At 39.8% G+C, this 27,398-nt stretch overlaps 1 protein-coding gene and 2 pseudogenes across 1 annotated transcript in view; 2 read left to right on the top strand and 1 right to left on the bottom strand.

The window, feature by feature from the left end:
- The first annotated feature begins 1,641 nt into the window (after nucleotides 1-1,641).
- The window catches only part of LOC144655131 (uncharacterized), a 93,858-nt gene continuing 68,101 nt past the window's right edge, over nucleotides 1,642-27,398 (top strand). Inside the window, exons 1-3 of the mRNA XM_078515345.1 lie at nucleotides 1,642-2,232; nucleotides 6,298-6,741; nucleotides 10,075-10,350. Coding sequence (XP_078371471.1) covers nucleotides 2,154-2,232; nucleotides 6,298-6,741; nucleotides 10,075-10,350 — 799 coding nt within the window. The 5' untranslated portion in view covers nucleotides 1,642-2,153. The remainder of the gene's footprint in view (nucleotides 2,233-6,297; nucleotides 6,742-10,074; nucleotides 10,351-27,398) is intronic.
- On the top strand, nucleotides 22,859-24,180 carry LOC144655449 (rhodopsin, GQ-coupled-like; annotated as a pseudogene).
- LOC144654144 (cyclic nucleotide-gated channel alpha-1 pseudogene) lies at nucleotides 25,547-26,815 on the bottom strand (annotated as a pseudogene).

Here is a 27,398-nt window from a genome sequence, read left to right as displayed (position 1 = left end):
ATAGCTTCATGGGAAATGGTCCCTCTTTTTCATACTTATAGTAGAAATATTGTTTCTCTTTTCTTAACTTTTTAATTAATCCCTTAAAATACTCTGATGAATCAATCGTAAGTGCGTCTGTTCTGCAAGATATTTTAAAAGGCCCTTTTGAATACCTAAATGCCCGGCCCTTGCCCAGACTTCAACTCATGAAATCCCTACTCTATATATACCTTCAGCCTGAGAAAGGAGCCCCTTTCGGCAGGAGCCTCTATAAGGAGTATCCCGCCCCCACCCGGGCATCAACTGTTTTCACACACACCAGCTGCATGTACAAAGATACAACGCAAGGCTGATTAAACTGTGTGGTAGTATATTTAAATTCCAAAGGCACGGTCTTCCTTCTTCAGTATGTTCTTTTTCTCTATTTTATTTGACTCACGTAAATTCGAGTCCGTTATGCCTAAAACACATATTTTTTTTATGTTTATTAATTTTCCTCGCGGGCGGGGGGGGGTGTTTTTTTTTTTTTTTTTTTTTTTTTTTTAAAAATTTAAATAGAAAAAAAAAAAATTTTTTTTTTCCAATAAAATTTCCTTTTTTCAAAAAACCTCGAAGAGGAAAAAGGTTGAAAAACAATTCTTCTATTTTTTATTATTTTTTTTTCAAGGATATCTGGGGTTAATAAAAAAAAAAAAAAAAAAATTTTCAAAATTTTTATTTTTGTTCTTTTTGTGAGGCGCACATAAAAAATGCAGCCGAGATTGCGCAGTACGGACTGTAATTCATCTTTAATGTCGAGGAGTTTAGATGTGGCCGTGGCAGAACTTGACGTTTTTGACAAAAAGTCTTTATTAAAAACACGTTTAAAAGTGTTAATTTGAAGAAAATCCTATTAATTTTTAGTTGGTGTAAACTGATCTTTTGAGATTGAATATATTTTCCAAATCTTATTATTATTTTTTTTTACAAGAAATGTCCATAATTTTAAAAAAACACGACGATAGATTTTCTTCTTCCAAACTTTATGACATTTTTTAAAAAATTCACAGGTACTAATAGTCCCTTGAAATTTTGCTAGTAACCTCGTGCAAACTGTTCGTGCGACTAGCCCCTGTGACAAAAGTTAAAAAATTAACCAATCAAAAACCAAAGCGGTTGGTCCCTGTGACTACAGTCCTTTTGTGTAAACACAACAGGGGACTTATCCCTGTGACAAGTTGCAGGCTATAAATAAGCGCATGGACATTTAGACTTGCTACATCGTGCTGAAGAGCTCCAAGAAAAGCGAAACAGCTGTCCACGGTTGCAACCCTGCTGTATCGGTTTTAGTCGTGTTGGTGTCTCGCGAAGTCACCTTTTCACTTGTTATTTATTTATTTTGCTGATCGGATCTTTCTGCAAATTCTACAAATAGTAGCATTATCGTTTCCTGCCCCTTGCTGTTTTATTCTTACCCCTCGTGTGTGCCGACCCTCCTCTTTTCATTTTGAAAATCGTCGCGGAGAAGTGACGTGGTTGTGTTACAAATCAGTCACGGATGTGCGTGAGAGTTCGTGTCTAACATCGCGTGACACGTCAGTCATATGGTTTCCGGCACCTCCCATTGTCCCGCGAATCATTGCAGGCATGAAAGATCATGAAATAGCTATAGCGTCTGGGATTAAGGGATCTAAAGAATCACGATCAAGCTGACTCGAATTTTTGGTTTGTTGGTACCTGAGTGGAGCGTAATTTGTGTTGTTGTTAGCGAAGATTCAGTGGCAGAGCCCTTCCAACGAGAAAATATTGGAATGTTGGATATTATCATCTCGAGTTCTTAAACAATTCCCGTTGCTAAGACGTTTGGAGGTGTTTTCAAGGTTGATCGATCTTCCGGCTTTCTCGATTCAAGATCTGTAAACCCAGGCGTCCTGATACATCTAAATTCAGAAGCATGTAACCGCAGTCTTATATTTGTAAGAGGGGAAGTACTTTACCGTCATGTTGTTGACGACAGCAGCAAAGAGTTATTTCTTGTTTAACCTTTCAAGTTGACACACGAACATTCACAGTATTTCCTGAAAGATGCAGAAGTATTAAATATGGTACTTCCAACCGCAAGTCCCATGAAGCTATTATCTTGACTTCCGTTGACAATAAAGCAATTGCAATTGGAGTTTTGAACTTTACAGATGGACATTTTTGATGAAAGCAGATTTGGTTTGCCTGCTTCTCACAGACCTCATGATCACAGGCAACTGCCAGCATCACGTAAGTAAGGAAAGTCACCCATAAGACAAGTTAATTGCAAGAAGAAAAAATGAACACTATACTATATTATTACTAGAGACGAGCTGCCCGTCTGGAGGTGCTTGGGCAAACATTTTGAAGTTCGATCTGGTTATGTGTCTTTTATAGTATAAACGGGGGGTACTTGGGTCAATCTTTGTTGGGTATGTGTCGCTGGCCTCTCAGAACCCCTACCCCATTATAGTCATATTCTATGGCTAATTATAGACCACATCACGACCCCAACTTAGTCACTTTCTGGGAGCCGTTTGTCAAATATTATTAAACAACAGCAATAAATACAGTAACATTTTTTTCAGCGAATCTTTCTGTTTATAAATCACAACTTGCCAGAATTTTCTTACTCTCAAAATCCCGGAAAAGTGTGACCCCATTCTAGTCACCCTATAGAAATGCTTGAAACGGCGACCCCATTATAGTCAGTCCAGTCGTGAAAATGCGACCCAATCCAGTGGCACGTCCCCATTAGCCCATTCATAGGAATGCTCCCGGTTGATTGTTTTCAATCTCTCAATAGGTGATATAAGAATATAATACAATTAAGTTGTTGCTTTTTAGCAAATTGCTAAAAATATGAAGAAATATCTAAAATTGAGAAAATATATCTTTAAAAACATCCACAAACATCCACAAGCTTCTCTAGTCCTTCATGAGCTATAATCCCCGTCAATACCCTTGGGAAGGTCGTCAAGTTTTCGCTCCCCTCCCCCCTCATTCAATGTTGAAGTCTACCTACAGACCTCAATCACAGCATATTGTCTATCATAATTGTTCAGAAATACTTCAACATTGATATGTTGGAGAGGGGGGGCCAAACATCTTGTGTAGCTACCTAGAGACTACATTCATGTCGAAGTTTTTGAAATTGCGGTGTATATGTACAACCTTCCCAAGAGGTTATGTCTGGGATTGTAGCTTAAATCTGCAACGTAGTCCACGTCTTGGCCTATAGCTATAAACGCCTCCATCACGAATATGCGACTCACTCCACGGTTTTGAAAGCACGTGCCAAATGCCCGGGGGTCAACCTGAGGTATGCAAATGCCCCACCCTCAGGACGGGCAACAAAAGGAAATGCCCCATGGTTGCCCGGAGGGGGAGGGGGGGGGGGGGGGGGAGGGATGGGCACTGCTGGAATTGACTGATGCATAAAGCATATTAAAGATTATCTAGTTGAATGTATTTTGTTAGAAATTAAACATATGGTATGTGCTTTTAATGTGGGAGGAGCAGTGGCCTAATATTTAGTGTGCCAGACTCCGGACCGAGCGGTCCGGGTTTGAGACCTGGCCGGCCAGGGCACCGGCTGTGTTGTGTTCTTAGACAAGACACTTTACTCTCATAGTGCCTCCAGCTAACCCTCTGATGGACTAGCATCCCATGCATCCAGGGGAGAGTAGAAATAAGTTCCTTAAGTCGCTTAATGCTACAGAAACGGGGATAAGGTCCAGCCTGATGAGCTACTTGGCTCGACAACAGGCTTTACCATATGCTTTTTAATAAACAAGGATGGATCAATGAAGATATTTAGAGCTAAATGAAGCTCTGATCAGTGCCAGGCAAAAAATCGCAACACCGCAAAAATTTCGTATGGTTTTACCGAAAACCGTAGTTTTAAAATTAAACAGAAACAATGGTACATCATAGGGTTAGAGATCACTGCAACCAGTGCCGTAACCAGACCTTTGACATAGACGAGGCAAGATCTTTCTGGGGGCAAGACTCCAGAAAATTTTGAAATCTAGACGCTCTGAAACTTTTTCCGAGAGACATTTTTTATTCATGTCGTGTTTCTTGAGAAAAAAAAACAATCTTGTTCAACTGGGGATTTTTTCCCAACAAAACATATTTTGATTTTAATTTTGGGTAAAAATCAAGACGAGGCAAGTGCCTCGTCTTGCCTCTTGCTAGTTACGGCCCTGGCAACACTACAAGATGGGGTCTTATTCACCACAACACCGCATAAAAATATTACCAATACTGCAACACTGCAAACCCCATGTCCCCCTCTATAAAGTGGACACAAGATGCATAACAATTCTAGATGAGCTACTTTTTGTAATTTTTCTTTCAAGATATTGCATTTGGAATTTAGTATCTCGTCTAGATGGGTAAGTCATAACCAGACTGAACTTCAAAATGTTTGTCTAACTTGCTCCGGCGTCCAGACGAGTAACACATCCCTAGTATAAAAATGACCATTGTCTCATTTTCCCAATTTTCTTTCTTTTAATATTCACTAACTCAGTATTTGTCAATATATAGTGTGTATAGCAACCTGCAGCAAGTTGACAAACTACAAGATGGTTATTTGCAGGTCGTTGTTGTATGTAACGTGCAATATTTGGGCTTGCTAACTTGCACTTATAGTTTTTTATTTGTGATAGGGTTGACATCTCAAATCAAAGAATTTGATCTGAGAGGACCAACAAAAATTATGTATGTCCAAATTCTCAAAATGGGCCAGTTAAACTTTTGCATGACACATGTATTTCATGCTATCTTTCATAATGTACTGAAACAGCATGAAATACACATCTGTGTTCTTCATGTAGACCAACAGGGCATAGCAATGTCAACCATGGTCAAAATTAAAGTACGTCCAGGTATTTTTGATATTTCAAGGTTATAATATTTACCCTTTGGAAATTTATCATTAAATAATTATTTTTGTTAAATAGGGGTATAGAATGGTATCTCCAAAAAATTGACTCATCTCGGAGTCTCATATTTAAATAATTTGGATCTCGGAATCTTGAAAATTGTACCTGATGTTAAGTGAGGGCAAATTTAGCTCAAATGAAACACAGACGCTGACTAGATTACTGTTAGCCAGTGGTAATTAAAGTAACACGACACATCATAATGAGTGGGAACTACCTTATAAACATTAAAGCTAAATATGACTCAGCAAATATACATTTGCCATATATAGTCATTGCCACTCCACGTATTATATAAGGAGCTTTCAGGCAATGGCTAAGAACTTTATTAGTACCATTACCTTGAAATCTTTAGCACTTAGAGTCTCAGGCTGGGATTTTTTAGTCAAAGTCTCAGTCTCGGATTTGATAGAAACACCCCTGTCTCGATCTCCAATAATTTCTAAAACCAGGGTCTTGCAGTCTTGCAAAGTCTCGAATTTACCATTCTATACCCTTTTAAATTGTGTTTGCTCCAGAAAAATCCATACTTCTCCCACACAGGGTTATTGGTTTAATAAACCACTCCTCCCCTCTGAAAATTCCTGTTTAGGTTCATGCTTTCACAGGGAGGGTGTCATACTTGGCGACCCAGGGGCAGGGGGACGCAAAGTATACCAAGCAGGAAAATCAGTGCAAATGGAAGTTTACATCAATAAGCAAAAGAGCCCCAGCTGGGCACTTACTCTTACACGACCAGTTCCATGACCCGTTTGAATTCTTGTCTCTGATTGGCAACAAGACAACCATTCAAATGGGTTGTGGACCTGGTCATGTAAGTGTGCCCAGGCTAGGGGCTCTTTCGCTCTTTCTTGTAAACTTCCATTTGCACTGATTTTCCTGCTCAGTTTACTCTGTGTCGCCCTGACCAACTGCCCCTGGGTTTTAGAGGATAGGAGGGTATTGATTTTACTGATGTTCCCTGGAATCACACATTGACAAAATCAAAATTTGTACCTTTTCTATTCAAAATTTCTATTAACCCATTGACTCTGGGAGATTGTTTATAAAAGTGTATTTTTGGACATTTTTTGAGATTTTCTGGTCAGTCATGAGCTAATTAAGCTCCAACCTACTCAAAATGTCACTTGCAACATGAAGGCATGCCGAGTTTCTTTCCACTAGCATCATGTTTTGTGACATTTCTGCTTGGGCATGCACAAAAGGCAAAGTTTGGAGTCTAAATAAAAGATATTGTTATATATTATTATTGTCAAAATGCCTTTCGCTGGTCTAAATCGATTACTGGTTTATTTCCTGTAAACCCTTGTCTGTAACCAAATTAAAGTCCACCAACATATAGCTGCCTTTTATATGTTTTTAGATGAATTGCCCGTTAGACAAAGATCAGCTGCCAAACGACATGAAGGGGCAGCAGCCCAGTCTTCGGCTCAGATGCCAAGTCCGAATCCTGCACACACAGCAGCCTATCAGTGGTACGCTGGTACACAAGGAGAAAAGGCTCTCGAGTACGTTTTTGACAAATTCACAAACATCGCTGACAGTGGAGTAGAAATGAGTCGTGAAACAGATACACAAGATATCACTTTAAATTTTAAGTATCAAGGCCAACACTTGCAAGTTAACTTCCCCTACAATTTTCCAAGATCCAGTAGCTTGATCACAAGTGGAGGAGACCGCATAGTGATTGGAGGCGATACTACAGAAACTGCAGTCAGTGCAATAATAAACAGCATATCATCAGTTAAGCCACAAGCTCATTTGCGCAGCAATCCTGCACACATGGCTGCAGACCAATGGTATGCTGGTAAGCAAGCTGAAGAGGCTGTCAGTTTTTGTGTTAGAAAGTGCCCTACCACTTTAGGCTTTTCGCTTTTTGTTTGTTTTCTTGCTTTTCCTTTTTCTTCTTTTCTTATCTGTTTGCTGCAGTTGTTGGCTTTCCAGTGGGCTTGCTGGCTACAAGAATTTCCAAGAAAGTGCAATCTAAACAGAACAAGGCACGCTAAGCGTGCAGGAGTTATTTTTTCGATTTATGGGGTGGTTTGGGGTGAAATTGGGTGATTGTCCTGTTGAGATGGTTTATGCCATGGGTTGGGCTATTTGTGTATGGCGGCCCACGTAGTCATTTTTTTGCACAAAAAAATTTACGTGCATTTTGATACATCAGAACTGTTTTATTCAATACGTAAATTTTCATCATTTATTGAAAAACAAAAAGCTAATTCAGTTATCAAAATGTCACAAAATGGCACGTTCTTATTCTGTTTAAAGCGGTCATTTTGTTACTAGCTTTGTAGCAACCGTAACGTGTTACTTTTGTTTGTTAGGGAATACTTTTGGCTTTTTGCCAAACACTGTAACATGATACCGTTGTTTTTCTCACTTTTGTAACATGATACCTTTGGGGTTTTTTAAACGAACGTAACACGATACCCTTGTTTTTCTCGAAAAAGCCACGTCTCCATATAGTCATTGAACGAAAAGTACTGTAATAAACGAAGTAATAAACGAATCAAATCAAAAACACTCTCTTCGGGAAAGTTCTTTAAAGCGCAGTACACCTGGAGAATTTGTTTCCTGTCAGAACTGTTCAACAAAGATTTTGGTTCATTCACAACATAAATTTTATTCAACAAACAAGAACTAATTGAGTTTTCAAATTGTCACGGAATGGCACGCTCTGGGTTGTTCTGTTTTAGCTATCGATCGAAGTTGCTTTGAACAGCAAAGTACATACTTGTACCGGTTCATTTAATGTTTGAACGAGATGTTTTACAGTTGATTTCAGTTTACTTTGGCCGCCCGCTTTGCGAAGTTTGTTGGGAAACTGGAAACTTTGTTCCCAACTTTGGCCCGACTGAACTTTCCAAGTTTGGTAGTTGAGGAGAAACAAGACATGTTGCTCGAAAGTCATGGCTATTTCTGAACTCGAAGATTTTAGAACTTGTCAAGGAAAGTTGAAGTACACTCTTTTTTTTTTTATAAGAATACAGTTTTTCCGACCCAGGCTGAATATTCTTATTTTTCTGCCGATTTTAGGCTGAAGATATTCTTATGAACATTCTTAGAAAATACCGTTTGACATTTCCGTTTTAGCAAGTATTGGGTAATCAATTACAAGTGTTTTGTGTCCAGATCTGTATCGTGTTACATCAGATAACACTTGGCCGTTTGGCTTTAAACAAAGAATTCCTCACAGAGATACAATGATACAATGAAGGAAATGAAAACATCTGATTTTGTTTCGACTAAAAATATGTTTAATAGTATTGTATTTACAAATTTTCAACTCAAAATTATATTCTTTTCAAAATCTTAGCCTAGGGTTTGTTCTTAAGATATTCTTAAAAGTCGCAACTTTCAGCCTCGATATTCTTATAAACTAGATTCTTATAAAATAAAAAAAGTGTAGCTTGAAGTGCAAGACGTTTCGCATCAGCGATCACGCATGCAAGATGCAAGTGATTTGCCGATAAATAAATTTTATGCATGTAGAAATTTGCTCAAATGTTAACTTTTTTGTATGAAAACACATATTTAACGATTTCTGTGAGGCCTAATCTTCAATTTCAAGTCTTCTGCGTTTGTCTTCTGGATGGTTTACCCATATGTAAAATTGATTTTAAGCCGACGCGACGCGACGCGACGAGGCAGGGAAGACTAATTTGTTCGAGACAACATGTTTACGGCTCGCTGAACATAAAAGTTTTTTATTTTTATGACATTTTTCCAACAGTTTAGCGTAGCAAAGCCCATTTTGATAACATAATTACATAAGGTTTTTAAAAATTCGGGCTGAAGTTGGGAACTTTGTATCGAAGTCCGCAATTTGATTCGCAAACTCACAACCTATTTGGCAACTTCGTAACAACCTTTCCAAGTTCCCAACGAACTTCGCAAAGCGGGCGGCAAAAGTAATGACAACATTTTTTGAAATCTGCTTTGAGCAAATGTTTTATGTAATTTTTACTACGGTCAGGAAAGCTAGCCTCTCCAAACGTACGCTCGAATAAGACGAATAACAAGTTAGTGTTGGGCCTTTTGCTCACGGCGTGTGCGTTGTAAGCAGGCGAGTGTTACGAAAAATGTTTTTAATCCAGGGTTAATTCACAACTCACCGATTCGATCCGCCTCCTTCTAATTATCTAACATATTCGAACGAAATCGCTCACTACAACTGTGTCAGATTGCTTCGCCTTTATAAACTGCAATTTGATTGGTTCTGATAGTACCTGAAATCTGATTGGTGTGACAAACAAACATACTCCACTGATTACAGGTCCATCACGCCGACTAAAGAGCTATTTTTGAAAAAAAACTCAAAAATGTTTGCCATCGAGGAACCAAGGGTAGTTGTGGCAAATTAAATTCTCCTACAATTTTTTACTCAAATTTCTAAGCATTTTTGTGGGTATTTCAAGCTCAATTGACCCAATTACTCTTATTTGGGTGTCATTGAAAAGACCTTTTCCTCCTGTAGAGATTGAATATAAATGGTGCCTTTTTTATCAAAGATGATGACATCACAAGTGGAACAAAGGACAATGTTCGTCACGGCCGGTTTAGGCTGCCACAGGGGCCAATGGATTAAAGAGATTCAGAGACTGTGCAACATTTTTCATGAATTTAAGCTGGCACTGAACTGGGAGGTGGGGGCTACATGTACTTAAAAATTTGGGGTGGGGTGCTCCAGAGGGGTCTAGAAATGCTTTAACCCATCTCATATCAACTGAAAGAAGCTCGAAGTTGCCACCCATCTTAGACTTAAGAGTTAAATGTTGTATACTCTCCATCCCGCACACTGGAAGTGAAGATGTTTTGCACATTTCAAAATGACCTGATTTAGATAAGCAGAAGGATATAAATTTGAGATAATTTTTCCCCATTCAGTGAATCTATCTCAGTCCAATAGGCCAAAATCACAGACCTACATGTAAAAGGTCAAAAAGGCATATACCCCTACAGCATAAATAAGATGGTATAAGGTCAAAAGTCAAAACCTTATGTGCCTTATGGCATGGAGAGATATAGGGATAGGATAGGTTATAGGGTCAAAATATAGTACATTTTACTGGGGTAGCTGTGCCTTAAAGTTTTGAAAGCCACCTTGCAATTGACTGCAAATCATTTCTCTCTGTAGTAAAACAAGGCGTGCCTATGGACGAGGAACTAGAGGAACTGGGTCAAAAAATTGCAGGAGATTGGGAAAGACTTGGGCGTCGGCTGCACATTGATGATGCCAAGCTTCAAGAAATACAACAAGCTCATGACCAACTGTCTGAAAAGGGATATCATATGCTAAGGCACTGGAAACAAGACAAAGGTTCTGCTGCGACATACCAGGCCTTGCGTGATGCTTTACAACATAAACTTGTACAGCGCCAAGACTTGGCAGAGCAGTTTTGTTACAATCATGGTAATTGCTTTCATTGGGGAAGGGGACTTCCATATGACCGATCAGGTATGGAAAGCTGTAACTTTTAGGGATCGGAAAAGCTTGAGCCATGCCCAGGCCAAATGGATCTTCTGAAGGGGTTTAATTAATTAATTTAGAATTTTCGTCCCTTTTATATGGGAGTTCCCCGGGTATTTTCTACAATGTTTAATTAATGATGAGTGCACTTGACTCTGCATGCACAGTCTCTATTATATTCAAGCACTGGCAAGATCTAAGTGTGTTTTGCATGTTCTTGGGCAGGGCACTTACAGTGCCTGTCTCCTTCCAGGAGTTTATGTAAGGGAAAGAAGTGAACCAACACGGGTACCTCCACCCTCCCCCTTTTCAAGTTTCAAATATTGCAAATCGATGCACATAGAGAACAGAATTCTTAATAAAGAAAAGAGCTGAGAGATAAAATGAGAACCACAAGGTTGTTCAACAATTTAGCATATTTAATGTGATATACATCCCCTCTGGTTATTCATGTACAACAGCCTTTCTCGAGTAACTGATTTTGGACGTCATAGAACCCCATTCAAAAAAGCTGCATGGGGACATAATTTCCCTGCAACAAAAATAGTAACATTGAGAGAAATTGTATCAATTCATTAATGTCATTGGCCACTGGCCTCTGTAACTAAGGTAATGTAAATAACTAGCATATGTTAATGGTTTGTCGGCTCCTTTGAAAGAACATTTGGCAAATTAGCCAATGTAAGCATTCCCCGTAATAAAAAACCCCCCCCCCCCCCCCCGGCAAACATTATAGGTCATAATTCCCAGCAATGTGAGCAATTGCCCCGTGTAATACAGGTATTCTGGGAATAAAATTTAATCACATAACAGGTTTCATAGCTGTCAAACCATAACATCTGAAAAATCTAACGATCACAATGAGCTTATTTAAAAAAATGTATCGGTATGTGCACATTTTTTGACAAGCAGAAATCAAATTTTAAAAATCAACAAGAAAAGGCAAGTTGACACCGGCTTTGAGGTGTTAAATTCGGGGTTAGCCACAACCTAATGTAACTCTCTTTTAGCCAAAAACCCTAATAAGCGAACAAAACGTAAAAATTTTTATCATCAAAATGAAATTGACTCTCATGTTTTTTAGCCATTTTTATAATTTTGTTTTCACTTTTGGTCATCTGTATAGCGATCATTTTCTGCCTATTTATCACAGAATGAGAAAAAAATTACAGGTATTTTTGTTTTAATCTTGTACAACCTAATAATCTGACACACAGTGTAACTGACTGGCGCCCTCTAATTCGTTTCCTTTTAGTTATCGCTGCATATCTTTGTAGGAACTATTGCTATCCAGCTGATTGCAGCTCAGGTCCAGTACCAGAATTAAATTTAAGAGACAGGAAAGATCTTTATAATTTGTTGCTACTGCAGGTACATGTGACAGCAGAGCTTCAAGCAAAAAACAAGGCAATTCAAGTATAGCTAGAAGTGGTCTGAAACGGAAAATGTCAAAAACAAATCCTGAACGAGGTAGGTAAAAGTTAGATAACAGCTGAGGATTCATTGTTATGGTGAGGGGTTTGTCTAAATTATACGGTAAATGCAATTCCAGTTTAACTAAATATTGTTCCTGATTTAACAATCGGGCTCCATGCTTTCTTAGTGCTCTGTTTCTTAAGCTGTCTCTGTATGTTCCTGGTATGTAGTGTACTCTTTTATCTGTTTATATTTTGTTTCTGCCAGCTCACCTTTGAAGCCCCCACCTCCTCACACAAACACCCCCAAAAAAAAAAAATCCTTTTTTTTAAAAAAAAAAAAAAAAAAAAAAAAAAAAAAAAAAAAAAGAGAAAAGATATATATGCGAGAGAAGATTGAGGCAGCAATGGGAAAGTTTGATCTCTCTTCACTTGAAGGACTAATAATAAATAAATGGGTATTTACAGTGGCATTTTCTACACAGTGGCCTTTTCCGATCCCACTGATTTCTGATCGAATAGTCGGTCGAATAAGAGTTAAGTAATGTCGGTTTTTATGGAGGGTGGAAAACCGGGGAACCTGGAGAAAAACCCTCGGAGCGAGGACGAGAACCAACAACAAACTCGACCCACATGACACCGGGTCCGGGAATCAAACCCGGGCCAGATTGGTGGGAGTCGAATGCTCTCACCACTGCGCCATCCCTCCTCCCAGCCCTATCATGACCTTAACGTTCACTTAATAGGCCATCTTCACCTAACGAATGTCAACTGTCATCTTAGTAGCATAAAAATTACTGCGCAATGCCGTACCTTCAAAATTCGTAAATTTTTTCTGTCGTTTCAGGTAATTTGTCTTTCAAGATTAGGTGTGTTAGTGCTATTAGCAGAAACTCAGAAGAGCAAGATCCTCAACAAGCAAGAAAAAAGGTGAACAGGTATATGGGAGAGAAAGTTGACGAGGCAAAGAGAAAGTTTGATCTTTCTTCACTTGAAGGACTAACAGATTTTTACGCGTATCTAGTAGGATACCTTAACCTGGTGAATGTAGGTATCGTGAGGAGTAGTTTAAAAATTACTGTGAAGTGTCTTACTTCTGAGATTCTTGAAGAGTTCTGGGAAGATTATTGCTCTGGTCACCTAAACGCAGTAGCCGAGGAGTTCCTCATTACAGAGAGGGTTAAGGAAGAGCTTGATATGGAAACCATAACCTTAACAACAACGATATTGTACGAGGACTACTTGGCATGCAAATTGTCTTTAATGGAAATTCCAGGTACGTATTTCATTTAACATACTCGCCCTTAGTTCTCATGTTTATACAATAACCTATGTTTCGATATGTTGTCCTTTTGTTCTCCCAAAATCTAAACCCGCTTTACCTCTACAAAAAGTGCAGAGAGGGCAGAGGAGTGAGTAAATTATTTCTACGTCAGCACGCCAAATCCTCGACCACCTTGGCACATTTTCGAGCTAGTTTAAATGGCATGAAGTTTGCTGGGTGCCAGTGTATGAACTGTATATAGTTTTACCTTGATTTTTTATTTATTTATTTTTTTTGTACATATATATATATATTATTATGCTTCTTGTAATTAATTTTATTGTAAATAGTCGTGCGTTTTTTACATGAGCCCCTGGCTCGGGAGATTGGGCAACCACTCCCCACGTGTCGACTTTAAATAAAATACCCTACCCTATACCCTATTGCTGACAATTCTTCTCAACTTGAAGTTAATAATTACTCAAAACTGGGTAGCATTTAAAAACTTGAATACAAAAGCCATGAGTACAGTTAGCACATAAACTACAAACAACAAACAGCTACTTCGTTGGAAGTTCCAAACTTATAGGCTCATCTCCGGCACATTTCATTCGCCATTGCCTCGTTCCCAGATGCCGCTCTCTTATTGAGAGGGAAAATAGGCGCGCAAGGGAGGAAGGGAAGGCAAAATGAAGTCTCTTTTCTTTTTTCTCCTTCCCATGCTTACTCGCGGTCCGCGCTCGTCACCAGACACACACGCTTCCCGGTCGTTGTCCGTTGTTCTTAGAATCAATGCTACTTGTGTATTATGAGCAACCAAACTCCAAACTAAACCAAACATTTTTTTAAGGTGAAGCAAGTGCTGATTATGGACAGGGTGAGCTAAGAGGAGCCGTGGAATCGAGAGGACAAGAGTTAGAGGAACCAAAAAAGCTGACAGGTAAGAGACACTTGTCCAAACTGTAATTGTCAGCATAATATCTGTGCCTTAGGACCTGATCTTTAGACTAAAGCAACGAATCCGGTCATTAATTAAGATACTGTAAAATACAAGTTTTTTTCTAATTCGCTAGGTAGTTATAAAACTGTGGCTTAAGTTTTTCATGTCAGTTAGAGTATTGTATGGGCTTTCAAATTGTAGTAAATTTTTTTATCGATTTGTTTTTCATCATTTTCAAGCTAGCGCGAGAACACTTTAAGGTTCATGCCAAGTTTCAGCGAGTTTGGTTCATACGGTTTGAGGAATGTCGGACTGAAAGTCAGGTACTTGTTGCTCGTCGCCTTCCAAACCTGCATGGTGAATTTAATTATTCTGTGTTGTTGGTCGAGCGTGGTTAATTTCAAATTCTCCGCGATTTTCTGCTGCTTGGGAATGGCTTTGCTTTTTGAAAGTGCATAACAGCCGGAGGTAAAGCTAGGCACACACTAGGGGGCTAGTCGCAGGGACTTGCTTCGGGGACCAGCCCCGAACTGTGTACTCGAATCTGGCATCGAAAGTCTTGTAACAGGGACCACATTTTTTCGCCTTTTTTGCTTGTTTACAAGCAAGAAAAAGAGAATAGTGGACAAGTTGTTCTATCTCAAACCACATTCTTGTATACCCTCAAGGGACTGTTTTAATTTCTCAAGGGAATATTTTAATTTCTCAAGGGATTACTTTCCGCTGTGGATGATCAAAGCGTCTCTCAATAGTAGTGCGTCAACCTTGGGAAAAACGTGACTAGCCCAAATCATAAATGGCATGTCAGCTTTCTTATCTCAACGCACGTGTTTCTAAAAGGCGAACTCACGCCAAAATTTTAAAGCTTCGGCACGCTAGGTCCGAACTGGAGAGGTCAGGATTTAATTTTCAAGTTCGCTTCTGGAGAATTTGACGACGGAGGAAATATTAAAAAAAGCGCCTGTCCGCTCTCTTTTTTATAGAAATACGGACGAGAAACACTTGTTTGTTTGTTTTTTACTTGGCCTAACTAAGTTTAGTAAAGAAAATTGATGCATATTTTTTTGTGAATTGGAAGCCTTTGCTGAGGAGGAACTGATTGAGCTTGGACTAAAGCTTGATGTTACGGGCGCTAGCACCGACTTCGGTAATGTAAAACGCGACATACGGGATCTGCAGGAAGCCAAGAAGCATTGTGAACGTGAACTAGACATCTTGCTGAAACAGCTTGGACCCGACCATGTTGATGTCGCTACTACGTACAATAATTTAGCTGCTGTGCAGTGTGAGTTGGGTAACCTGCAGGAGGCCAAGGAGAATTACAAACGTGCTCTAGACATAAGGCTGAGAAAGCTTGGACCCGACCATGTAGAAGTTGCTCGTACTAAAGATAACTTAGCTGCTGTACAGCGTGACTTGGGTGACCTGCAGCAGGGCAAGAAGCTTGGACTTTTTTTTTTTTTTTTTTTTTTTTTTTTTTTTTTTTTTTTTTTTATTTTTTCCCTTTCTTTCTTTTTAAAAAAATTTTTTTGGCCTGAGGATGTTGATGTTGATTTTGCGCAATTTATTACCGAGTTTCGTGAACGTAGTGAACGTCAATTGCAACGTAGAGAGCTTAATATTTTGAAAGAAAATTATATATTTCGAAAGAAATAAAGAGACATAATGCTTTATGCGCCATACATTAGGCTGAAAAAGCTTGTTGATATTTTGCGTAATAACACCAAATTTGGTTTTTGACTGGGGTAACCTGAACCAGACATTTGGAACGTGCTTTAGACTTCCTTCTGAAGAAACGTGCGGCTGATCTTCGTAAAAGGAACTGATCACTTTGAAAATCCTTGCAAATAATAGACCTTTCCCGCATTCCAAAGAACAATGGCGTCGATTCAAGACCAGGGTTGACAAACACTTAACAGTAATTTCTCCGAAAACAGTAAACATTGTTTGCCGTTACATTGGCCAATGTAACGGTAAACACTAAAAAGTATGGGCAAATAACACTAAACACTAAACCCCATTCAGACCCTCAAAAATACAAGAAAAGTATGAAAATGTCCACCACAACCTCGTTCTGGTGTTATTGTTCGTACGCACTGAAGTGGAATGCGGGAAAGGTCTATTGGAAGCCATCGCTGGTATATCAAAGATCTACAGTAGAATGGAATGAAAACGTAACATAAATGTGGCAGTATTAAAAAATTTTTGCAAGAACTTAGCAAATTTTATGGTACTGGGATTAACGATCGCCAGGATGCGATACGCAAATAATCTATTTAACCGATGACCTACAGTACAAATATCGTGAGATATTTTTATCGTTATTTGTACTCTACCTGGATAAGTATGTAGAATACTTAAACGACGTTTATAACATGTTTTTCCTGCAATTCTCGCGCATAACGTTCTTACTGAAAAGGTTACATGTTTATGGCGCTATTATTTTTCATTAGGAAATAGAAAGACACCGTGTGAATGTTACCAGAAAGAAAACCGACAAGTCAATCTAGAAATATAAATGGCCTTTATTTAGCTGTCTTGTAAGAGAAATAAACGATCGGAAAACACACTGAGCACATCAACCGAAAACTACATAATTCGCACGCGGTCGCAACCTCGTTCCCAGGTCCTCTCGCATCACATTGCGTTATTTTGATTACGTCACTTTCATAACGTTAACAGGAGGCATCCTCCTTTCCAGTGCTTCTCTTCTTTTACTTCCTGTCCTTGTCGTCGAGGAGAGACGACAAGGGAGAAAAAAGAGAGAGGCCCTGGGAACGAGGTTGAACAGGAGGCGTCAAATTGTGGCGCGAGTAATGCGACAAACTTGATTCAAAAGTTGCAATAACTTCGCTAATTTACCTTCTTAGTTGGCCTGTATGTCGTGCTGTGGTCTTTCTTGCACAACAAGGACTTAGTATTTGAGATTTCATTTCTCATTATATTGCTTCAGTGGTAACCTACTTTGTTGGAATTACGCACGAGTTCAAAAAAAAAAGAAAAGAAAAATAAAGAAATTTAATTTTCTCTCCTTTACTTTATTTTGTTGTATTTAAGATATACACGCCAGGCATAAAGCATTGGATTTTATTATGATTCATTATCAAACTCATTAGTAATTCATCTAGTTAAAACAAAGGAAATCAGAACCGTGACGGAGTTTGGAAATCTGTTCTTAATTAGCATAGATTTTGACAATTTTGTTTTTCCGTTTTCGTTGTTGTTTTAGTTTCGATTGAGAAGATATATCAACCACTCGACAGAGTGTTTCATCACATTTCAAAACACCTCGAACTTCGTCAAAAATACTCCGCTTCGCGTCGTACTTTCAACTCTCTTCTCGGTGTTTGGAAATGTGATGAAAAACGCTGTCTCGTGTTTGATGTAATATATCAAACATGAGAGGTAGTGTTTCATCAGGATATCCAAACACCGAGAAGAGAGTTGAAAATACGACGCGCAGCGGAGTATTTTTGACGAAATTTGAGGTGTTTGGATAGCCGATGAAACACTGTCTCGAGTGCTTGATATATCTTCTCAATCGAAACAAAAACCAAGGAGTAAATGGAGAAATAAAATCGTAAAAATCTATGCTATAGATCGAGTATCAAACCACTGTCACGGTTATGATTTTCATTGTGTTAGCTTTATGAATTATTATGAGTTTGAGAAATATTACATAAAATTCAAGGCATCAGGAGCCATATTATGGCTCCTGAAGGCATAGATTTTTTTTTTTTGGGGGGGGGGGGGGGGGGTAGTGGGGGGCATTTGAATAAGTTTTACAATGTTGTCGAGTTTATTTTATCGAGTTTGGGAGAGCAAATCTATTTTCAGTTCACTTGCGCGCGGAAGACCTAGTTTGTTATAAAGCATTTAGATAGTGACGAGAACCGAAGTCGAGAACAATGACTTGGAAAAACAATTTAATGGAGATAGAGCTGCGTGAATTGCAGTTTATGTAGTTCTTTATGTAAGTTTTTGTCGTGTCATCATTTTCGAGTTCTTATCTTTATTTTATCTCCTATATTATATCTAGCATTTTTACCAATTTTAGCATTTTATTACAATATTTAGACTTTTACGGCTATTTTTGTACCGCCTAGTTAGCCTCCGCCATTTTAGATGCCATCGAAATTATGAAATCTGTATGGTGAAGCGAAATCTTATTGCATGCTGTAAGTTCTGTTACTGGAAGTTTGTTTAATTACCTTAAGCAGTTTTTCAGTGATCTCTTTCATTTAGACACGCTTCGCGTAAAATATAATACCGAAACTCTCGTATGTGAACAACAACAAAGGCGTGGCTAAATAGGGTCCTTTAAATTAAGGTATCTATCCATTGGTTCATTCAGTCAGTCAGCAGCACTTGCGTAATACGCAGACAAAAGTTAGGTTAAGGCTTTTTTATCTGTTAATAAAAGGATCTGAACGCACTGTTTCAAATAATAACACTGTATTTCTCCTCGTTAAATAGTTGTAACAGTTGTCAAATATAGTATTCGATAAAATGGTTATCTTGTTGAGAAGACCCAAGACATCCAAGATTTTTTTCATCCCCTTCGCTGTAAGTGAAAATTCATACGATGGTACGCTTGGCTGTACCACATGATCACGTGATTACACCACGTGATTCTGTAGACATGATACTCCGGACTGTAACATAACTGACGACAAATGGTCAAGCTTTTCGGTCGACATCACACAGAGTTGCATGGTTTTCCCGGTCTTTCAATGTAATTTGCACGAATTTGCCATCAATATTATCGCCTTGCTATTATCTATAAAGAACATTTAAATTAAGATAAAATGAAGTAGCCACGTGTATGACCCAGGGCAGTGCAGCTCCTCTTTTTACTCGCGTACACCATTTCCGCGGAGAAGGTGCGGTGGCCTAATGGTTCTTGCGATAAACTTTGATTCGAGCTGCCTGGGTTTCAGACCTGGCCGGGGTCACTGTGTTGTGCTCTCTGACAGGATGGACAGGAAACAGGGCCTCTCTCTACCCTTGTGTGTTAATAGGTACCGGCGAATTTTCGGGGTAGCCTGAGTTCAGTATTACCTTGTTTTGAATTGTTAACCCAGTAAAACTACTATAGTTCGTGATTTTACTATGATGCAATCGTCCAGTAAAAGTGCTAGCCGTAGTCGCATGAGCTTTAGTAAAACTACTGACAACCAGTATTTTCTAAATATAGCTCATACTGCCAACGTGGCAAGAAATCTAATTTACATTTCTTTACCGAGCCTTCTCGAACCTTCGTTGAGACAATGTAAGCCTAGTTCTCATATGATCGTCCCGATCGTCTCTGTCGCTTCTGTCGCTTCAAAAAGTTTGCTTGCTCCAATCACCTCAGACTTTACAAACGACAGAAGCGACAGAGACGATCGGGGCGATCATATGAGAACCAGCCTTTAGGCACGTGAAATGCACATGTTATGCTTTATTTTTAGTTACCCGAGCTCGTGTTTAACGTGCAGCGCAACGTTCCTTGTTTATTAAGCATTATTAAATTTTCAGCCACGGATATTGCATTTCTAGCATTCTGATTGGTTCACTCAATCCCGGTTGTCAGCTCGTATACCTTAGTTTGACCTTATTTGGAAAATGATTGCGTTACTTTTGCCAAGCTAAAATTTTTCTACGGGAAGCGACAGTTCCATCGGAAAAATGGTTGAAAAACAGCAAATTTGGCGAGGTTTATGAACAAGAAATAATTAGCGGTGCCTACCACAACCACAGAAATGCCATAGTAAAATTAACTACGCAAAACAAAAGGATTGATGCGAAAAGTTTAATTAATAATACTTGTAAAAACACAACAAGAGCGAGTCAATAAAGTAGAAAAGCAGCAAATAATTTACGAAAGAACGGCAACTGACTGACACAGTTTCATTCAGTGTACGTCATAAAACTAAGTAGGCTCAGCACTTCCGTAAAGTTTGTTACCTTTCAATCTTGGTTTTGTCCTTTTATACTTCAACAAACCTGTTCCACTTTAAGCTGAATTTCGCTTCAAATAATATAGCAGTCTTGATGACAGCCGTGGAGCCGTAAAGAAGTACAATGTAAACACTTGCTTCTTTCGACTTGCACAAGACTTGTAGTTTCCAGAAAAGCTTTTGCTTCGGATCTTCTCGTAAATCTTAACTGTTGTCACAATTTCCAGGATATTTAGACGACTTTAGAGGGGACTGTTCGAGGAAAATCTTGGAAAGAAAACTCTCTGGCTCGCTTTCCTCGTATGTTTCATTCAACTCAAGAAGTGAACACCGCGCCAGAAATTTTCGCGCCTCCTCATACTATCACTTCGTTTACATCAAAATGAAATGTCCAGTCGATTTATTTTGAGAAGAATTTAATAAAACAATTATTCCATTCGCCCTTGTTGGATACGAGTCGTTATAGCCAACTCGGCGCTTCGCGCCTCGTTGGCTATTTACCACCTCGTATCCAACGCGGATTTCCAGAGGTCATAACAAATGAAGAGCTTTGGACAACAACTGAGCAGGAAAGGATCAACATCCAGATAAGAAGGCGAAAGTGGGGTTGGATTGGGCACACCCTCAGGAAAACAAACTGCAATGTCACCAAGCAGGCACTGAGATGGAACCCACAGGGGAAGAGGAGCCGAGGCCGTCCCAGAAACAGCTGGAGGAGGACGGTAGATGACGAGGCGACCAAAGCAGGCTACACCTGGAGGCAGATCGAAAGGATAGCCCAAAACAGAACACGATGGCGAGCAGTGGTTTCCGTGGACCTATGCTCCATGGGGAGCGAAAGGGTTTAAGTCAAGTAAGTCAAGTCATCCAACGCGGGCTCATGGAATAATTGTTAATTTCCTTTTGTTAAATTGCAATGTCGTTGACGTTCGTTAGTTCTATCTGTGTACTTTGCTCATCGGCCTATTTACATGGAAAACATGTTGATATCAGAAAGCCAATCAAAACTGCAATAAAAGGTTATCATTTAAGTGACGCACTATGTAGGTTTACTCAGCTTAACCAGGGTATATCTCTCGCTAATACAACTAGAAATAGCTGACACTAGGTTGCCCCCGAAGTTTCGACGATGTTTATCGGTTTTTCTTTGCTGTTCATCCTTTTCTGCAATTCAGACATTTGATTGGAAATTAATTTTCTATTTTGGATTATTATTAATTATGATACGGTAAATCATTTAATTACGCAACAGCATCTTGACATCATTTTGTCATGTTTTGCTGTGGTGGGGGATCTCCTGCCTCGTCCCCAGGCGCCGATTGGCCGGACGTTGAGGCGGTAAGACGGGAAAACAGGGAGCGCGGGGATTGATGGTTAGGGAGCGAGCCGCTTCCCCGTCCGCATCAGGCCCAGAACGCCAAGCGAACCGTGCACGTCAGTCCCACAACACCAAGCGAACCGTGCACGACCAAGGACGAGGACGCCTGGGGACGAGGCAGGGATCTCAGCTAGACTCAAGCTAGACTCGTCTTTATTAATTTAACACGCCGGGACGGTCGACCTATCGCGACTTGCGTGGCTCGTTTTCGCGACTTCGTCGCTTTGAATGGGTCGCTTTGCGGGCTCGAATCGAACTCACTTCACTGTGGGAAAGTCTTGATCCCAGCGAGGATAAACTTTAGAAACAGCAAAACGTTTTAAAATTACCATTTGAGCCGGCCCAATTGTTTTATAAATATATGGGCTGAGAGCCCGAGCATGAAGAATGACACGAGAATGATCAATCTTTAGAAAGAAAAGGATGTCGAAAGAATTTCTTACCTCTGTCAAAGCAAACGCCTGCCGCGAGTTTTAAATAATCACAATACATGTCACAATGCATCTCGAGATCTATTTTGAATTTCTTTTCTTGATGCTGCATATCATCTTGTAAAATTAAAATTTCGTCCGGAAGTGGACCGATCAAGACTTTTGAAGTTTTCTCCATTCAAGTAGTTTGTGCCTGGTAAATCACGGTCAGTTGGACAAAGGCTTTCTTATCGTAAATCACGCTTTATGACAACGATCAACTTTTTAAAAGGAAAGGATACCGAAAGAATTTCTCACCTTTGACAATGAAAACGCTTGACTTTCTAAAAATCGCTCGCTTCTGGTTTCCGGTTTCGCCTGCCGCGAGTCTTAAACAAATATCTCGAGATCTTTTTTTTTCATTTCTTGTAAATCCCGTCCGGAAATAGACTGATCAAGGCTTTTCTCCGTTCAAGTAGTTTGCGCTTGGTAAATCGCGGTTTTGGACTAAGGCTTGCTTATCGTAAATCGCAGACAAATTTGAAGATATGGCTTGATATGTTCGTACGTGTTCCTAGACATATTTCTTCTTCGGCCACTCAGATGTAAAAAATGTGGATTTTCTTACTTCTCTGCGAGTTACTTAGTTAATTATCGCGAAGTCTTTTCAACAATTGCATTGCTTTCGGCTTTTAGACATTGTGAAATGAATAGGCCTCGATCAGCCTCGAATAAAACCTTTACAAGCTTCGTTTGTTTACTTGTTGTCATCTGTGCACGTGCTAACGCTTTGGGTTGTCATCATCACCCAATCATCGTTTACTCGCGTCATCATTGACCAATCACCGTACAGGCAATTTTATCACACCTACCGATACTACTTGCGGGCATTTTATCACACCTACCGATACTACTTGTGGTCGCACTTTGGCCAAGTTGAGATTTTGTCTGGTAATACCATTTATACTCTACATTCGAGCGGATTACAATGATGCCTCCTCGGGTTTTGGCCTCTGGGCCAAAACCCTGCGGGGGTGGGGGGTAATGATCAGTACATATAGTGCACCACCTTTAATTTTCTGCCATAAGAAGTGGGAGAGTTTGCGAGCTTCAGTTCTTTAGTACGCCCTTGTTAATTCGTTGTTGGCAAAGCAGACGGTCTCCCAGGGTTGCGCAAAAATTCTTATTTTTCTGCTTGAAAATGGATTTCTTTGTTTCAGTCATAACTGGTGTTTCCATTGCAATTCTCCTTTGCAATGTGGCTGGCAACGTTTTCGTCATTATGGTTATATAGAAAAACAAGAAACTACACAATGCTAACACATACCTTCTCTCCAACCTCGCTTCGTCGGATTTGGCTTTCGCCGTTCTTACTTTCGTCGACATTTTTCTACTCTCCAACCAGTCTGTTCAGTCTGCTTATTCGTTCGCTGAATTCATTTTCCACGCTTTGGCTTCCATTTACATGTTAGTGGCTCTAGCAGTGGAGAGGTATTTTGCGATTCTAAAACCATTTGTGCACTTGACAAGAGCGGTGAAATCGCTGATGTGCAAAGTTCTTCTCGCAATATGGATCCTCGGTGGCGTTTTGAGTGCGCCGGGATATCCTATCGCCGCTCTCATGAGTACGCCTGGAAAAACGCTATGATGAATGTAACAATTAAAACGCCCGTTTGGTTTGAAGCTCTTAACATAAGTTACTTTTTCGTGCTCTTCACGTTTGGTCTTATTTTACCGAGTGCTGTGATGATATTCGCGGGTTATTTATCACGTGTGGTTCAACACGGAAGCCAACAGAGCGACAAATCTTGCTCTTTTACAGTCACGACGCAAATTGACAAAACTTTTTATTATTGTTACTGTAATATTCATAGTTACATGGACTCCTACATTCGGAAGACTCGTCGTTACACAATTTGTGAAAAACGAAAATTCCTGGAAGTTCGAGTTATGTTCTATCTTGCTTGCTATGGCCGGTTCAACAGCCAATCCCGTGATTTACTCATTTCGCTGTCCAAGATTTCGACAGGAAGTTGTCAAGTTGCTGCCTTTTCGTGGGTGTAAAAGAAATAGGCAGCCAAAGGTTGCCAGGTCTTTTGCTGCAAACAGTTATTCACTGACGGAAACGAAGAGGACACAAGCTACTATTGAACCTGTTTCAATCTCATTTGGTGTCTGAATTCTACTGGACAATCAATGCGAGTAATTTAACTGAACAGTCTGATTAGAGAATCTGTCGGTAACTAATCTTCGATACAAAGTTTTGCTTAGGTTTTAAAACGCTTTCCTATAGCCCTTCTGATAGCCAGTATCGTAAAGCCTTAGATAAACCCAGTTGTTGTAAACCTGGGCAATCAAAAAAACACTAATCGTTAACTATGCAAAATTTAGATTTCGAAGATCATGCAGCTTGAGTCCTACCTGCGTGTTTTATAGCATGTTAAACACGTTTATTTTTAACCACTTTATAATTGAACGCATAGCAAAGCAAATACATATTGATGACTTTCATTTCAACAATCAATAGGAAAAAATCAAGAAATAGCTTGCTTTTTGAAGAAGAGTGATAGCCTAGGTCGAGAGAAGACGCGCAAAGCCTTATGGGGTTAGTTGGGGAGGATTATCAAATAAGGCGAAACGAAAAGTTCATTACGAAGATTAATTATAAGTCGAGAGAAAATAGTCCGTTATCTTTTCTTGACATAACAAGATATTTTGGATGCTTGGGAAGTCTTAGCGTGCAAAGGCAGAAGAGATTTGCTGCTGTTTTTATTTGACGAATAAAAAGAAAAGGGAACGAGTAATTGCAAACAGTTTGCTAAATCAAAGAAGGAATTTTTTATTATACTACAAATAGAAATGCTTATGTACAAAAAAGTGTATGTAAAATAAAGGAAATTATTTTTCTTGTTTTCGTGCGATAAACACAACATATTTGAAGGATGTTTCTGGCACTCGGCACTTTCGTTTGTCTTGGAAAAGAAATCAAAATGAGTAACATTTCTAGATGCAATCAGTAAAGATAGCGGCGAAACAAGGAGTGAGGAAGGAGTGAAGGTCACATGCAGGTTCACGTGCAGGCGATTCGAAATACGTGATCCTTCTAATGACCGACCCTCCTGCCTCTTCCCCAGACTTCCCTCCTTGATTGAAACGGGGTGCGCATGTGTTTGTGGGCCTATTACCCTCGAAGGAATTAGACGCGCTTCGCGTTTCGGCGCCTTACCATCAAGGTTCGCACACTTGATTCTCGCTTGGGAAATGAGGGCTTCAAACAGATGATGCTTCGAATCAAAGCTCTAAGGAACTTCTCGAAGGGTGAAATCACACTGAAAAATACAGCAAAAAGACTTTGAATGGTCCGAGAAATAGGTTAATCCAGTCTCTGAGCTCTCTCTTCCGTGCACCCTTTATAGGGGTTGAAGAGTTGATAGTCTCTCTTCTTCTCGCGCCTGGGTTCAACCCCTATGGACTAATTAATAGGTATGAGGTGTAGGAATTGGTCAATTCGTTCCCACTCACAAACCACCTCAGTCACAAAAGCTCTCTTGACTGTCGAGAAGTTTACGGCCTGGCAAGATGCCACTAAGCAACATAGCTTCTTTTGACAGCTCTAAACTGACGTCAATCTCGTTCCAGAGCTCGCGTTGTTACACTTATCCAGTGGTTCATGGTGCTCACAGGATCGCGGCTTCTGAGAGCGAAATTGAGCAGACTTAGCCATTTTTCAGGTGCGCGCACTATTTCTGACAATCAGAATTAATTTTAGGTTTTTGTTTTCTGTACTTTGTTATCGAGATCTTCTGAGGAGTCTTCTTCCTCGTATCTCAAGCAACTTTCTAGCCTCGGGATACTCCGTCAGCGTCTCAAGCAAGTCTTCTTTAGAAAGGCACAACAGTTCGGAGCGAACGTTCGCTGTCCGTCGATTCCCAGTATTCGACAAATTTAGAATACTTATCTCGCCAAAATAACTCCCTTCGTGCAGCGTAGCGATCACCGTCTCAGAATCGTCCTGCACAACTTGCAGTCGACCGCTGCTCACTATGTACATTTCTTTTCCCGGCTCACCCTTTCTGCAAATATAATCTCCAGGGGAATAAACTTGTGAGCGAAGTTTCAGCACAATTTCCTTTAATAGGCCAGGTTCAACGTCCGCGAAAATTTGAACTCGTTTTAAGGTTTCCAAGTGCACTTGCACGGCGATTTCAGTTCTAAGCGGTAGGGGGAGTTTGCGGAGAACGTTATCGCGATCAAGAGAAGATTTTTTTGTTTCCCACATGTAATTAAACCATGCAACGACTCGCCTTTGTAAATCCTCATCTACCCCGTGGAAGACTAAGTACTGTTTCACAGCTTCGGCCTGTCCAAGAAACTCTCTTCTCACCAGAAACATATGCGTGATCATGCTTCCAAACTGACCAACTATGACAGCAAAAACCAGAAAGCCGACGGTGAGATCGAGAATAACAAACAATAGCTCTACATCGGTCTGAGGCGGGTTTTCGGTTTCGCCCGTTGTAAGCATTCTTGAGGACCAATACAAGCTGAAGAGGTATTGTCGTGCGAACGAATCGAAGCCTGGTTTGGTAAGCGTCGGGTACACCCAGCTATCAGAGCCAAACCCGATCCATTTTGAAAGTAGGAAATAAAAGCACGCATTCCAATGGAAGATTAGCAAAACCACAAGAACCAAGAAACACAGGCGTAAGAAATTTGGGAAACGTGAAATGGTTTCTGTGGTACTTCTTAGCTCTAAGAGGTGATGCAAGCGATTGATTTCAATAATTGCAATGTTTGCAAAGACAAAAGTAAAGCTTTACAAATCACCAGTCCTTTCAGACTCCATGGCAAAGTGCTGGGTCTACCAGTTCCAGTAGATTGCCCCTGCTTATATTTTACGATTTTTTAATCCGACCAACGGACCCAAAATTAGGACAAAAAAAACAATACTGCGAGGCTGATCATACTAGAAGGTCTGAATGGGGTTTACTGATTGTTGAGAATTGGTCAAAATTTTTACTGTCAGCTGAGAAATGACGCGTTTTTTAACTGATAGCATAGTAACTAGTTACTAACTATGCTGATAGCTGAGTTCTGAGTTTTGCAAAATTTACTGATAGCTGAAAAATGGGATGAAGTTTTAACTGATAAGTGAGAAATCCTCGAAAATGTAACAGGCTATTTCCGAGTTACCCTTTGCCTCTGTTTTAAAACGAGTCTACGTGCGAAACCATTCAAATGAAAATGAGTTTGATTTGCATGAAAATGGACCTGTAGGTGAAACTCATTTTCATATAAATGGTTTCGCACGTAGACTCGTTTTGAAACGGAGGCAAAGGGTAACTCGGAAATGGCCTACTGATAACTGAGATTCCAGCACCCCCATGCAGACCCTCATACTACGTTCAAAAAAGTCAGGTAGAGTTTGCGAGACACCAACAGTACACAACTAGAGTTAATAGAGCAGGATTGCAACCGTGGACAGCTGCTGTTTCGCCCTTATTGGGGCTCGTCAGCACGGCGTTTACCACCACAAGAACAACTTTATTTATGCCATACTCTGATGGTTATCCGACAAGCAGAAGGAGAAATTAAACCGGACACGTGACACAAATAGTGGAAATAGTGTCTAATAGAATAGT

Source organism: Oculina patagonica, chromosome 5 (genome assembly GCF_052425735.1).
Source record: "Oculina patagonica isolate OP01 chromosome 5, crgOcupat, whole genome shotgun sequence".
Classification (NCBI taxonomy): Eukaryota; Metazoa; Cnidaria; class Anthozoa; order Scleractinia; family Oculinidae; genus Oculina; species Oculina patagonica.
The sequence above is the reverse complement of the archived record's forward strand: the minus strand, read 5'-3'. Positions and strand labels throughout refer to the sequence as shown.